The sequence below is a fragment of the Melopsittacus undulatus genome, chromosome 6, assembly GCF_012275295.1.
Source record: "Melopsittacus undulatus isolate bMelUnd1 chromosome 6, bMelUnd1.mat.Z, whole genome shotgun sequence".
Taxonomy (NCBI): Eukaryota; Metazoa; Chordata; class Aves; order Psittaciformes; family Psittaculidae; genus Melopsittacus; species Melopsittacus undulatus.
Genome location: NC_047532.1, coordinates 3,377,106 through 3,390,665, shown reverse-complemented (window position 1 = coordinate 3,390,665; position 13,560 = coordinate 3,377,106). Strand labels below are relative to the sequence as shown.

Here is a 13,560-nt window from a genome sequence, read left to right as displayed (position 1 = left end):
TTTGGGCAAGAGAGGTGTGAAATCACAATTAGGTATAATTGTATTCTACTCTGCTTGATTAATAATCAAAATACAAATAATCCTTACAAATAATTTCTTTTAAATGTTGCTAGTTTAATTAGATCTTTCTACCAGTTGCTTTGCCTACAGCCTTAAGTTTAATACATTAAGAAAAGCCCTTTTGCTTGAATGGCCTGATGCTGGAGCTGTAACATCTGTTGAACTATTAAAAGGAAGAATCCGCACTGGAGAGGGAGAGAAGTCACTGAAACTTTAAGCAGATTGGAATTATAAATGCTCAGTATTGTTGGGTTTGCCTCTGCCCTTGTTTTCACATGAGCAACTCCCATTCCTGATGTCAGGTGCACCCTTGCATGCTGTTTTACACTGTTACAAGCCGTATGTTTCTGACTGTGTTGGGATGAGTATTACCCTTTCGGGACCTACTCATGCACAAATTATGCACTAAAGAAAATTATCCCTTGGAGAAAAAGGTAATCAAATGAATACAGCTGATGTTCTAGGACTGAAGCTTTGGGGAGGATACACAATGCTGGCTGAAGAAGCTGGCTAGTTCTGTTGCAGTCTGCCATACACTGAACTTGAGTGGGAGTTGTGTGTTTCATTTGTTTTATGCTGCCATTTGGAAGCTATCCACTTTCTGAGGACAGTATTAGTAATAAAATAATGCATCCTGTCAGTCATTCTCTCTTTTTCCCCTTTACACAGGGTCACCCTGGGCAACCTGGACCTAGAGGTCTGCCTGGCCTTGATGGCTGCAATGGTACCACTGGGAGTCCTGGTGTTTCTGGATCGGATGGGTTTCCTGGCATACCTGGGCTGCCTGTACGTCCCAGCTTGAGTATGGTGTTTTGCAGTCACTAAGCCAGGATTTGCTTTTCATACCTTTGTTGGAAAAGTAGCTCCCAAGTACTTAGGGAGAACCTTAGCATTGTTAGAGATCAGTATCATAGTCTAATAGAAATCCCACTGAGGGTGAAGTGGAGATCCTGTGAATTTATAGATCTGCACTCCCCTTTTACAGAGAGTGGTGCTTTTGAGACCACTTCTATCTCTATTTGTCAGGATGAGTTGTTCTTGGAGACACTCATTTTTCTTCACTGACTGTAACAGACAGCCACTCTGTGTACGCTCTTTCAAGAGGGTAGGATTAGGTACAAGAACTCCACTCTTAGATGCTTTTAGGAATTACAGTCTATTATAATAATACATGGTTAGTTTTGAATTGTGAGCAAAAATATTTGCCTTTGCATTCAATTCTTTGAGTATTTCTTCACATTCAAAGCCTGGTCTTACAAACACAGGTGGAGTGACTTGAAACTCATACATGTTGAAGAATACTCTGAATGGCACTGATACATACAGGAACAAGAGTGCTGCCCCATGTCAGACAGATTGAAATAAGATCTTAAAAGCTGTTGATGACCTAAAATAAAAGGGAAACCTGATATGAATGGGATAATACCAGAGAAAATGTTTGCAGAACCTTATTTTAATGAAGCTGCAGTAAGTTGTAAGTTCTCTGACAAAGCTGCAGTGGCAATTCTGCAGTTCAGTGCAGCCAGGAGTTTGCCTTGTCCATTATGCTGAATATAAAGTCTCTCAAAACTAAATCAGTGTTTTCTTTTTACTGAAATTTATTTGTGACTTGATTTTTTGTTGTTCTTAATCAGGGTCGTCCTGGCCCAAAAGGCCTTAAAGGAGAACCTGTTTTTGCTCAAGGCAGCCTGAAAGGGATGAAGGTAAGACTTGTCATCACATAGAAGAAAATGAAGTACAAGAAACACTTTGATGTCCTACAGGTTGCAGGGCTGATGCTGCAGATTAGATTGCTCATGATGTTGGACATGGGTGGCCTGGATATGTCCTATTGCATAGCTGTGAAAAGGTGGAATAAATCCACAAAGGATTTAGTACCTCTTGTGGGACTGAATACCCCAATATTTAGCAGCCTCATACTTTGTTAAATACTGAGAATATTAAGAAATGTTCTGTCATATGGCTTTGGTCAAAATTAAGAAGTTTTATAACATTCTACCCATGTTATATACACTTATAAGTTGGTAAAAGTTAAGAGATCTCTATTTTCTTCAGTATTTATGGGAAATACAGATAATTTGGTATAATAGTGCTTTTATATATTTAACATGTATATTGGTTTTGCAATGAAATCTTTTATAGTGTTTTTCAGTGTTTTTACAATTAATATATTTTTTTCTTCAGACTGCTTTAGTTTCTCTTGTGACCCATCAATACAATGGTTGTAATTTCTCTGGAGTTTTGGAATCTTTCCATTGCCTACTTTAAATGTGGAAGCACAGGTGTAAAAAATTTTCCCATATACACTTGATCTGATATTAACTAACAGCAAATACTTCTGTTCATGCAAAATTTAATGTTCCTTATAGTTTGTTGCAATAACATGGTGTAATTTTCACTTGTGCATTTATAACTTTTAGGGAGAAAATGGTCTTCCTGGATTGGATGGAATCTCTGTAAGTTACTTAATTTGGGGAATAATGATTTTAAAGGATATTAAGTAGGTAATTTTTCTTGTTTGGTTCTCAAGGCCACTTTTCAGCTTAGTGGGTAATGTATTTGCATGTGTGATACCATTAGCATGAGCAGTTCCAGATGTGTAGTGGTATGAGTGCATCTACGTTAGGGTAGAAGGACTCAGATTTTTGCTATTATCTATTCACTTTTTCCTTATTCAAATCAAAGTCCATTCTACAATTGAATTCTATTCCTTTGATTTTCAAAATACATCCAATAATACGAAATGGATTTATTATAGTATTTTAACTGACATTCTTCATTAGGGGATATTGCTTAATGTTTCCTGAGACTCACATTGTTGTTTGGGTTCCATAAGGTAAGTGATACACATTCTGTATTTGCCCTATGTTCTTCCTACAGGGTCCAAAGGGTTTTCCAGGTCCGATAGGTTCTGCAGGCCCTATAGGATTACCAGGGTTGCAGGTAAGAGACCTCACCTGTTGCACTTGTTGAACAGTTCAAAATGTTTCCCGTTTTCCTTCCTTGTGTTTGTCATTGCAACGAGTGTAAGTGTGTGCACATCTAAAAGGACTGAGCACAGTTAACTTCAAGCACAGAATACTTGAACTTAGGTAGTGTAATCTAATCACAAGAGAGAAAGCTTCTCTCTGGAGCAGTGTTCAGGTCAGCAATCATGAGTGAGGGCTCCAGCAAAGCCCTAGAGTGCTGTGTACAAACACTACCTTACACTGTTGTGAGCTTATCTTGGGACTAGAGAGAATATGCTGAGCTTTGCATGTTCAGAACCTTTGTCATCATGAAATGTGCTAAAGAGATGATTTTTCAAGGTGCTGCTAGAGAGTTTCCAATGGGCAGAGGTAAAGACAAACCACGTTTGTTGCTTTTGAACTGAAGTTTCCTTGTAATTAACCACAGCACCAATAGGCTATGCTGTCTATTAAAGACTTGAAGATCATATGTATCTGTTACTTCTGCTTTGGGGCAAGAGATCACAGTCCAGGTACCACTGCACATCCCAGCATTGCTCCAGCTGTGTGCCTCCTAATGAAGTCAAAAGAAATAAAATCTTGTTCTTTGCTTTTAGGGTCCAATGGGTCCCCCTGGGCCACCAGGTCCAAAAGTAAGTACCTACCTGCCTTCTTTCTACTCCTGAGCATTGGCTTTTTTAACAGTGCTGTAGGCATAGATGGTGCTGCTGTTGTTTTATTGCTTGCTCATCATTGTTTTCTCACCTAGGGTAACATGGGACTAGGTTTTCAAGGAGAGAAAGGAGAAAAGGTAGGTGAAATCTGTTATGGGAAGAGCATGAACTAATACTCTAGTGTTCCCATCATAGCTTGGTCCTTTAAAAAGTGGGTAGGTTCTAGCACTTTCTTCTTTTTCTTTTCTTCTCTTGGACCTATTAACAGTCCAAATACCAAAGGGTCTTGCTGGTTCCTTACCTGTTGGTACACCACAAAAGGATGGGAGCTTTTTTCTGGATGAAGAGAGGAAGGGGAAAAAAGTCATTTCAGCTCAATATTTTCATGGTTATGGAGAAGTGATGTCCTTTTGTATCTTAAATCACTGTCTTTCCATTTCTTTGGACCCTCACCTCTTGTATTGAATTATTCTACTGACTTCATTCTTTTTGACTTCCAGAATATTCTTTGGGTCAACTGATGTGTAACTTACAGTCTGAGTATCCTAAATGGTGTCCTGCAGACTGTGTGAGAATTTACACTGGCATAATGGGGCTCCTCCAAGTTCTCAGTCTGGGGCTTAATTCACTTTGTGTTCTACATCTCTAATGTTTATTGGTTTCTTTCATATTTGTCCCTAAAGCTTTTCTGGAATGTTTTCCTGTTCACTGTAATTTTCAGTCTGATCTTTTGACTTCTGTGCCCAAACTCTGTGCTAACATTCAGGAACACAGATATTATGTATGTGGGATGTCATTAGAGTGGCTTTTCCTGATTCAAATCAAACATGTTCTGCCTATGTTAATAGCTTTCACTTTTGCCAACAGGGTGATGTAGGGCTGCCTGGCCCCCCAGGTCCCCCACCATCCACTGGAATACTGGAATTCATGGGATTTCCAAAAGGGAAGCAGGGAGAAAAGGTCTGTAAATGCAGTTTAAAAACCCTCCCCATGCTTCTTCATTGAAGGCTGAATGAAGTCAGTAGACAGTGAGGGCTGTTGTATTTCCAAAGCAAAGTTATTTTCTGTACTAATTTAATCTGCATGATGTCCATTACTGAAATAATCAGATTTCTCTCCTTTACTTTGTTATCGTAGCATTTAGAGAGATACATATTTTTAGCTCATCAGTGTTTTTATGGAAGCTGTATAGATCTTGAGTTAAAGGTTCTCTACATGCATGAAATTTAGGCATACTGAGTTAACGTGGGACCTATACAGACTGGTTTGGAGCCCAGTCTGAGCTTGCTTAAACCCCTGCATAAGTCATGAGAGATACTGTCTTACTTGGCGGAGTTACTTTAGTGTGAGGTGATATTTGAACAAATGCCATTCCTTTTGGCTCACTCTTGACTTTGTAGCCAGGACTGTGAAGACATTATTCTATCTTACCATGTGTTATTTTGTTGGTTTTCATCAAGTGTCATGTATGTCCCAATTCCCTAGGTGACATTATGAAATGCTTCTAGTTTGACTTGTGGTAGTGGAGGGCAGAACAATTCCCAAGCAGAGGTCTCTAAAGCCATGAGATGTAGTAACAAAGAACTTGTTCCATGCACCAGCACTGTGCTGAGGGACACTATATCTGACACACGATGACACAAGTCAAGTATACTTGCTGACAAAGAAATTACAAGGCCTTACTTTAGGAGTCAGGAGCATGATGGAGGGATTGGAAAGGCACAGTGATTTATTGTGTTTACCTCTTCCCATTGTCAGGGTGAGCCAGGCCCCCGAGGATTCCCTGGAGAGAAAGGATTGCCTGGCATCCCGGTAAGACAGAGGAGACTTTTGGATACATGCTTAGTGTGATGTAGGTGGTACAACAGCCTGTGAATAGCTCACAAGGTCTCTACATGAGTTTCTGGGCACCAGAGTACTTTGACAATCTGATAAGTCCCCAAGACTTTTTGAAGAGGGTAAATGCAATCTGATCGTTTCCTGTCCTGGAGATACAAAGAAGATAATGTCCTACTACAGAAAGAAGATAATGTTGTCCTACTACAGACGTTACAAAGCAACTGTTATTTCAAGTGCATGTAATTTGCAGTTTGCAGACCTACAGATGTACCCTTTACATGGCCACTTGATGGCAGTGTTTGTTGGTGTCCCAGAGATATACATATTTGGAACAAAAGTTAATCTTTTAATTATGTCTAAACATATTCTTGTTATTTTACTTTAAAGCTATGAAGCACATGCAGGTCCTTCTGTCTAGATATATATCCAGGTTTAAAATGGGCTGTGTAACATTAGTGCTCGTAAACTTAGCAATGTGTAGCATCTTCTCTGTATGAATCAAGAACAACAGTTTATCCCCTCATTCCAGTGAGTTATTTCCCAGCTTATAACCTTTGTAAACACAGGTTATTTGATCAGTTTAGGGATAAATATTTTGTGAACTTCTGACTAATAAGATAAATTGTTTGCCAGTTCCTTCAATGTACAGATGTTCTTAGTAAGACATGCAAGAGAAAACTGTACGTGAAGCACAGTTTATTAGCCCCCCTGGAAGGGTGCCATTATCTGCATGTTTAGCTTTATGCATCACAAGAGGCCCATTGTAGCTGGTGGGGTTGAACATATGTGTGAATTTAACCGTAGCTATAAGATATTTCAAGATTGAAGCCTGAAAATTGCTTAACTACTGTAACTCTCCCTGCAATTAAATCCTGATGTTCTCTCTCTGGGTTTGATACTTCTTGCTGACTTGGAAAAGCCCCAAATGTTTTCAATTGTTGAGTGTGAAAATGCTTGTTTTGTGTCATTCATAGGCTTTAGAAATGGAAAAGAGTGCTCTGAGCAGTCCCTTGAGCTGCTGCTGTTAAGAAATGAGATTTGAAAGAATTTCTAAATGTAGAATACAGTACAGAGTAGCAGTGGCAGAACTTTGCTGTTTATAGCATGGGGCTACTTGCATTTGCTACTAAGAGATCTGCCATGGTTTAAGTGGATTGAAGTCATGAGAATGAAGAAGATAATGTACTGCACATACTGCCCATTTGGTTGATACAGGTTTTCTTTCTGGAGCAAAAGAGTCCCAGCAGAAAGTCTTTTCCCCTTGTCTCTCTGTTAATAGATGGGTTTGTGCTCATTTAGTTGAAGGGCTGTGCCATTCAGTTCCATATATATCTCAGATTTAACATTGATCTCTTCCCCCAGGGCTTTGGAGGCATTGGAGAAAAAGGAGAAAAGGGTGTTCCTGGCTTACCAGGTGGCAGGGTAGGTAATATTGCAAAGTCCTTAAATGCTTGTTCTTCAACACGTGAAATGGGCCTTTCATCAGCAGAACCATTCCCAAAGCATGTAGGAGTCTCAGACATAGGACTCTATCCCATAGTAGTCAGGGCCATACAACAACAGAACCAGGAGGGCCAAATGAAGATAATAAAGAGGCCTTGCAGAGGTTTTAGGAAGTTCTTAACCAGTGCCAGATCAGCCGTGAGAGAACACAGCTATATGTGGGAGAAATGGGCACGCTGGCAATAGATGTTGGTTTAACCAGTCACTGGGAGTTAGCAGCATGCTCAATCCCATGCCAGTTATAGAATCTTCAAAGCACCATGACCCTGCAGAGATGGGCACAACAGGAAGACCAAGGCACATTGTTCTGTATGTGCAGAGTAAATTGGCAAGTTAGAAAGTCTTGTTTCTCATGGCTTTATAATTGCAAACTACCTACCAGACTTCCTAGGAAGTTGAGACTCCATGATTTACTTACCTTGAACTGCTGATCAGAAAGACAGTGGCTGAACAAGAGAAGACTTTTTGTATCAGTTCTTCTGCTGAATTCCCTCAATTATGATGGTTAATAGTGGAAAATCAGTGGTAGCTTCTCCTTTTGAAAGCTTTACCTTTTCATTCCTTGGTGCTGAGATATTTGAAGCCTGACACAATAAGACCAGACTGAAATGGAGCTTCTGAAAGTTAATCTGTTTTTGCTGTTCCCAGGGTCTTTTGGGACTGGATGGATCCGATGGGATTCCAGGGAGAAAGGTGACATTTCCTTTATTTTTTTACTGTACTTGAAGAAGCCGCCTAAGTGCTCAAGATTTACTGACTTCCTTTTGTAGTGGCTTCAAGTTCTCTGATAGGTTGATGCATCTGCCTTATTAAACTAGTGAGAGCTAAGTTGAAGGTCCATGTAAAACTCTGTATCCCTTTAACTGTTGAGTTATCCCTAGATGTCTAGAGGACCCCCTCCATGGACTGGAAATTGTAATTCCCTCCTGGAATAATCCAGGTTCCTCAACAATACTGTGTATAGCCTATACTGGGGCCTACAGCTATCTGAGACTTCTGAATCACAAGCAAGCTCTAAAGTTAAGGTTCTCTGCTTCAGAGCTCTTGGAATATCCTATTTTGCCTGTAGTGGCAGTGTGATATGCAACCCGTACTGGGCCAGGTTGAGTATGTCACCCAGTGGAGAACAGTAGATCACTTCTATGTAATTTCTGGTCACACAACCAGGCGGGGAATCTTTGCAGCACAAGGAGACTTAAAGGAGATCCTGTATTTTGTGAGTGCTGAGAAATTGATGCCATCAATTTGCTGTTTAATTCTTCTGCAGGTGTTTGGTAGGACAATGAATTAGGTTTGTGATTCAAGCCCCGGTGCTGCAGATGTCTCAGCTAACGAATGCTACTGTCTTATTGTCTCACTGTGTAATAATGTTCCCCTGTGTGACTTTGCAGGGTCATCCAGGTGTTCCAGGCTATCCAGGACTGGATGGAGTTGAAGGCATGAAGGTAGCATCTCACATCAAAATACTAGATTTCAATTTCTGTACTATATATAGGTAATGTGTAGCAGGCATTTGCTGGGTATCTCACAGTGTGGGCAGTCAGATACCTGGAAACTGAGTGGAAAATGGTTGGATAGTAGTTTGTTGTGAAAAACACTTATCTGCTACCAAGATTCGTATATGGTTGGCATGCATATGAAATGCTAGTACTGAAGGCCTTTTTTTGTGCAGAGCACATGGAAGTAGTAGTAACACAGGTTTATGGGCAGAAGAGTATTACTGGAAGAAGCAGCAACGTGTACACTGCCTGGTGTTTATATTATAAATATGATAGCAGTTTGGACAATGATCTTAGTTTCATCTGACAGGAAGTAGGTCAGTCAGGACAGCAGATGATGGTTAGCAGCAGAACAAAGTATATTCTTCACCAAGACAAAGAGTGATGGTTAGTCAGTGGATAACTACAGACATTGCTACCATAATACAGACTGTTTCTGGACAAGCAGTCTTCCCATCCATCATCCATCTGAATGCAGTGTGAATCTGTTTTCTTCTACAGGGTGAATTAGGTGACACCGGTCCCCCAGGCCCTCCTATTGTTATTGACAGGGAAGGTTTAGTCATTTCAGGTACATGTTTCCATTTTGTTTTGCAACTCCTCTAAAGCCCTTTTTCTGATCCAGCTTTCCCTCTTACCACTTTTCCAAGGGTCTAACTCATTCCTTTTACCTTTTCTTTCCTTTCTGTATTGTTGGTATACAGATACCATTGTCCCATGGTTATAACTTCAGAGTTTGCAATAAAACTTTCATCCCAACATTGCAGAATGATATGTTTCAAGGCAGAACAAAATTTAGTGCCTAGGGGGCTGACTGTGAGAGCACAGGGCAGTGCTGTGTGTCTACCTGGGGGTTTACTCACACTTGCGAAGCCCTATAGCAACAGGCAAGGGATGGAATGGCAGGTGATAAGGTGTCATTGGTCACTCGAGGTTGGCTCAGGAGATGACAGTCTTGTTCAGAAACAGCCTGAATGACCAAGCAGCCCTTTTTTCCATCCGGATTTGCCTATCACACATTGCCCTTTTAGTCATCATTGCACTTGTAGTAAGTGTGGGTAAAGCCCTTGGGAAGGGCTTCATTTGCGAAGCCAAGCCATCAATCAATGAAAAATGGGTTCCTTGTGTAGCGTAGAAATGGGTACTCTGAATGTCATTCTGCTTTTATTGTCATACAATGTGGTAAGGATATTGTTGAGAAAATGAGCTTAAATAACACCACAGCTGAATGAGAACAGGATGGGAACAGCCTCTGAAGCTATAAAGGTAAGGGGACAAATTGTATGATCTCTCCTATTCTTCCTCCTTCACTTGCAGTCAAGTTTGTAACAACCTCTAACAGATCAGAAGGAGTTTTCCCGTTGTTAATACTGACTAACAGGCAGTTGCTAACAGCTTTACAGCCTTTACTGTCTATGAGATCAGGAGCTGACCGAACAGTCTTTCAGCAGGAATTCTCATGAGCTTTTCCTCCCTGTTTTCTGTATTTGTCTAATAGGTGCCCAGGGTGACCCTGGAAACCCAGGAATACCTGGTCCTCCAGGAGATGAAGGGATGAGTGGATTACCAGGCCTTCCAGGAGCTCCAGGCTTTCCAGGCTTGGAAAGAGGTAAAGCAGCTGCTAACAGTGCCCTTAGCAGGCTGTTTTCTGTGTGTGTTGTTGAGAAGACTCTGGGTAGTGACCTGGAGATGGTGGAGGTATTGGAGCAAGCCTCTCCCTACTTCTTCAGCTGCCTGATTTGCAGACTGCTGCTAATGTATGAGACACAGCAGGCAGGGATATACACAGGGAAACCAAGTGGAATGGAAGCAGAATTGGTCCCACAATTATTACAGCCCACGTAAGGCTTCAGGTGTGAATATTTGATATAGCAGCATACATAGGAGGTTGATTCTTTGATTTCCATTTCAAATGAATTGATTGGCAGAACTTTTCCTATATTTTAAATAACAGCAAATGTTTTTTGAAATCTATTTTTAATGACTTTTCATATTTGCAACTTGGACAGATAAAACCACTGTAGGTGGAACCTATTTGTCCCATCAAAGATTTCACTTGAAAGTTCCTGTCTCACTTGACTGTCATCTGTGAGCTCCTTGCCTGCAATGATCCAGAGACTAGGCACTGCACAGGATATTATCTCACTCAAGGATTAATACAATTCAGTCTAGTTCATTGTCTGACTGATCAGTGTGAAGTTTGTTTGGTGACCAAGGGAGCCAGTTGTTGCCTCTGATTAGTGGGTTTTCCTTTGTGTGCAGTTATAAATTGTTCTGTGCTAACATGAGTGCAGTTCAGTTATTCATTAAATACTAGAATGTGTTTGCTAATGGAGAGCTGATCCTTGTGTTATTGTTATCTAGATGGAATGGGTCCTGGAGGGTCTCCAGGTATTCCAGGTGTGAAGGGTGAAGTTGGAGAACCAGGAAGAGCAACGATTGGATTACCAGGCACTCCTGGCAGAGGTGGTTTGCCAGGTCTGCCGGGAGCACCAGGATTGCCCGGGTCTCCACGTATGTGTATTTTACCATCTATGTTCATACTGGATTCAGAGTGAAACAAGACAATCATGTATATGGTTATTTATTTGCCAGTGAGGATTGTTCATCTGTAAATCTCATGTTTGATTGACACCTCATTGTGATTGTAACTCACAACTTTGCATATAAGTATCAGCAGCCACCCCTCTGAGGTAAGAAAGTACAGTTAACTATTGTCTGGGGAGGGAGTTTCCTAGTCAAATACAGCTTGTTTTTCTGCAGTCTGTAAAGCTCTTGTAGCTGTTTTTAGGTGATGGTTGCAGTTTGTTTCATGGAACATCAGATGGATGCTGGTCAGCACTCTGTCTTACTGTTGTCACTGAGGGGAAGGGTTTTCCCACACTGTAGTTTTAGATTGTTAGATCACTTTCCACTGCTGTTCCTGTCAGCTCATGTTTCATTCCATTCAGCATATAAAGAGATGTAGAAAATAATGCTACAGCTGCAAAGTGAGGAACAGGGCCCTTAACCTTTTTGCCATTTAGTCTCTTTCCTGAGCTGCAGCAACTTAATGCAGAAGTTAGGTAGCCCTGGGGATGGCTCTGCCATGCCAGAAGCAGCAGAGACATTGCTCATGTGTGATAGCCAATATGTCCTTTCAACTTCTATGCATGTGAGTCTCACCATCTCCCAGAGCTGTAAAGGCACATCTGCAAGAACTGCGCCATTTACTCTTCTTTATACACCCTGTTCACAGTTCGGTTAGTTCTTCAGCCAACTTAATGAAAGAGCAGTAAAGGAATGAAACTGTTGCATCCACATTTTGAGAGTTCTTGCTTTTCTGTATGAGACTGCAGTTTGTGATACCAGCCACGTTCCGGCTCCTCATCCGACTTCCACAGCTGCAGTTTGATCTGGTGCCATTCCTGTTAGTTGCTTAGCTGTCATTGTGAGTAATTAATGAGCTGGATATCCAGCCTTATCATGGCTTTTGCTTGCCTTCTTTCTACATATAGGCCCTTCATTCCCCCCTGACACGATCCTGGATAGAAGGACTGGGGCCCCGGGGGAGCCTGGACAAAGAGGGCTACCAGGAGCTTTGGGTCCAAAGGGGTTTAAAGGTAATTGACTCTTGTTTTGGAAAGAGCCTTTTAGCGGTCATTGGGCCCTATAAATGTATTTACATGTGGCTAATATCCTAAGGGATGAGGTGAGAGTGTCTATGACAAATCAGGAGGCCAAGATGAATTAAAAGAGCCAATAGCCTTTACAGTTGTGCCCAGCAGTCCCAGCAAAATCCTATTTCCTACTTCCTACTCTGCTCAGGCAAATAGATAAACATCTCATACTCAGAAAATTAGCTAGAGAAGTTATACTTTAAACTCATAAGACATAATGAGACTTGGGAATAAAATCTTGTTCACTGCTTTTTTCAGTATAGGCTGGAAATGACAGAGAAACTTAATTTTATTCTCCTCTGTGCTAAAAATGATGAGACTTTGGGTTTCAGTGTGTGACAGAACCAGTGGCAAAAGCCATGATGATGCAGACAGCGCTGTGCTTTGTGATTGTTTGGATCCAGTTACAGTTCAGGGAAATACAAATACATCTAGATGAGGGTCATTGTAAGCTACTGTGAGTGGGAGTATGGATCTGCTTTCTTTAACATATAACCTTTTTAAGAACATACAAGACTTCTGTCCTAAAACTCTCCTAAACCCATCTGTTTAGGAGAGTCTAAACCTTTAGGAAGAGGTAAAAGTAGTGCTGAAGTTGATGCCACACATGTTGATTTGATGATGGGTATTGCATAGGAATGAACCTGGACAAAACCTGGGCTCCATTTGCTCATCACCTGAGCAGAGTAGGCACAAAATCAAATCATATGAGAATGGCTTTGTCCTAATTGAATTAAATACTGCTTTTGGAGCTCTTGCAACCGAAAAGAGGTTTTATTCAAATGAAACTGAATTTGGGGTGTTCACCATATTTTCCAGGAGAGGCAGGTGATTGTGCTTGTGATGGAGGAGTTACAAGAACTGGTCTCAAAGGCATCTCAGGTCCACCAGGTCCATCAGGAAGCCCTGGTTTGCCAGGGGCTAAAGGCATTGGTGGAGACCCAGGCAATGTGGGTGCACCAGGACTGCGAGGCCCTCCGGTAAGGCAGGAAGAGCTTATATTGTTGGCAGTCAATTAGAGGAGAAAAAGCGCCCATGTGCAATTGCAGGTGTTGATTGTAGTTAAACAGAACACAGCTTTTAGCATAATTTCTTGTTTGGATCTTTAAAAAGGGCAAACCAGAACTGATCTGTGAAAAGAAACTGAAAGGAGAGAAATTCTCACCTATAACAAATGGGAGGAAAAGCTGTTCTTAAGTTCCAAGAACTGTGTGTTTAGCAGTCAAGAAAACCAGTAACCATTATTCACCTCAGGGCTTCTTGGCTAGTAGACATACATGGATTAGACCCAGGGTCTTCCTAAGTAAAGGCTGGCTGGGGAAGCAGATATACAACTGCCTGGAGAGAAGACCTGGAAAATCAAACGATGGGATCTTTC

General features: G+C 41.2%; 1 protein-coding gene across 2 annotated transcripts in view; it reads left to right on the top strand.

The window, feature by feature from the left end:
• COL4A6 (collagen type IV alpha 6 chain) overlaps nt 1–13,560 on the top strand; it is a 116,209-nt gene that overhangs the window by 81,858 nt on the left and 20,791 nt on the right. For both annotated transcript variants that reach the window (XM_034063874.1, XM_034063873.1), the window contains exons 5-20: nt 730–846; nt 1,695–1,763; nt 2,481–2,516; nt 2,941–3,003; nt 3,626–3,661; nt 3,778–3,819; nt 4,550–4,642; nt 5,441–5,494; nt 6,884–6,943; nt 7,673–7,717; nt 8,416–8,469; nt 9,025–9,094; nt 10,022–10,132; nt 10,888–11,037; nt 12,021–12,125; nt 13,002–13,162. In XM_034063874.1, the coding sequence (XP_033919765.1) occupies nt 730–846; nt 1,695–1,763; nt 2,481–2,516; nt 2,941–3,003; nt 3,626–3,661; nt 3,778–3,819; nt 4,550–4,642; nt 5,441–5,494; nt 6,884–6,943; nt 7,673–7,717; nt 8,416–8,469; nt 9,025–9,094; nt 10,022–10,132; nt 10,888–11,037; nt 12,021–12,125; nt 13,002–13,162 (1,266 nt within the window). The remainder of the gene's footprint in view (nt 1–729; nt 847–1,694; nt 1,764–2,480; nt 2,517–2,940; nt 3,004–3,625; nt 3,662–3,777; nt 3,820–4,549; nt 4,643–5,440; nt 5,495–6,883; nt 6,944–7,672; nt 7,718–8,415; nt 8,470–9,024; nt 9,095–10,021; nt 10,133–10,887; nt 11,038–12,020; nt 12,126–13,001; nt 13,163–13,560) is intronic.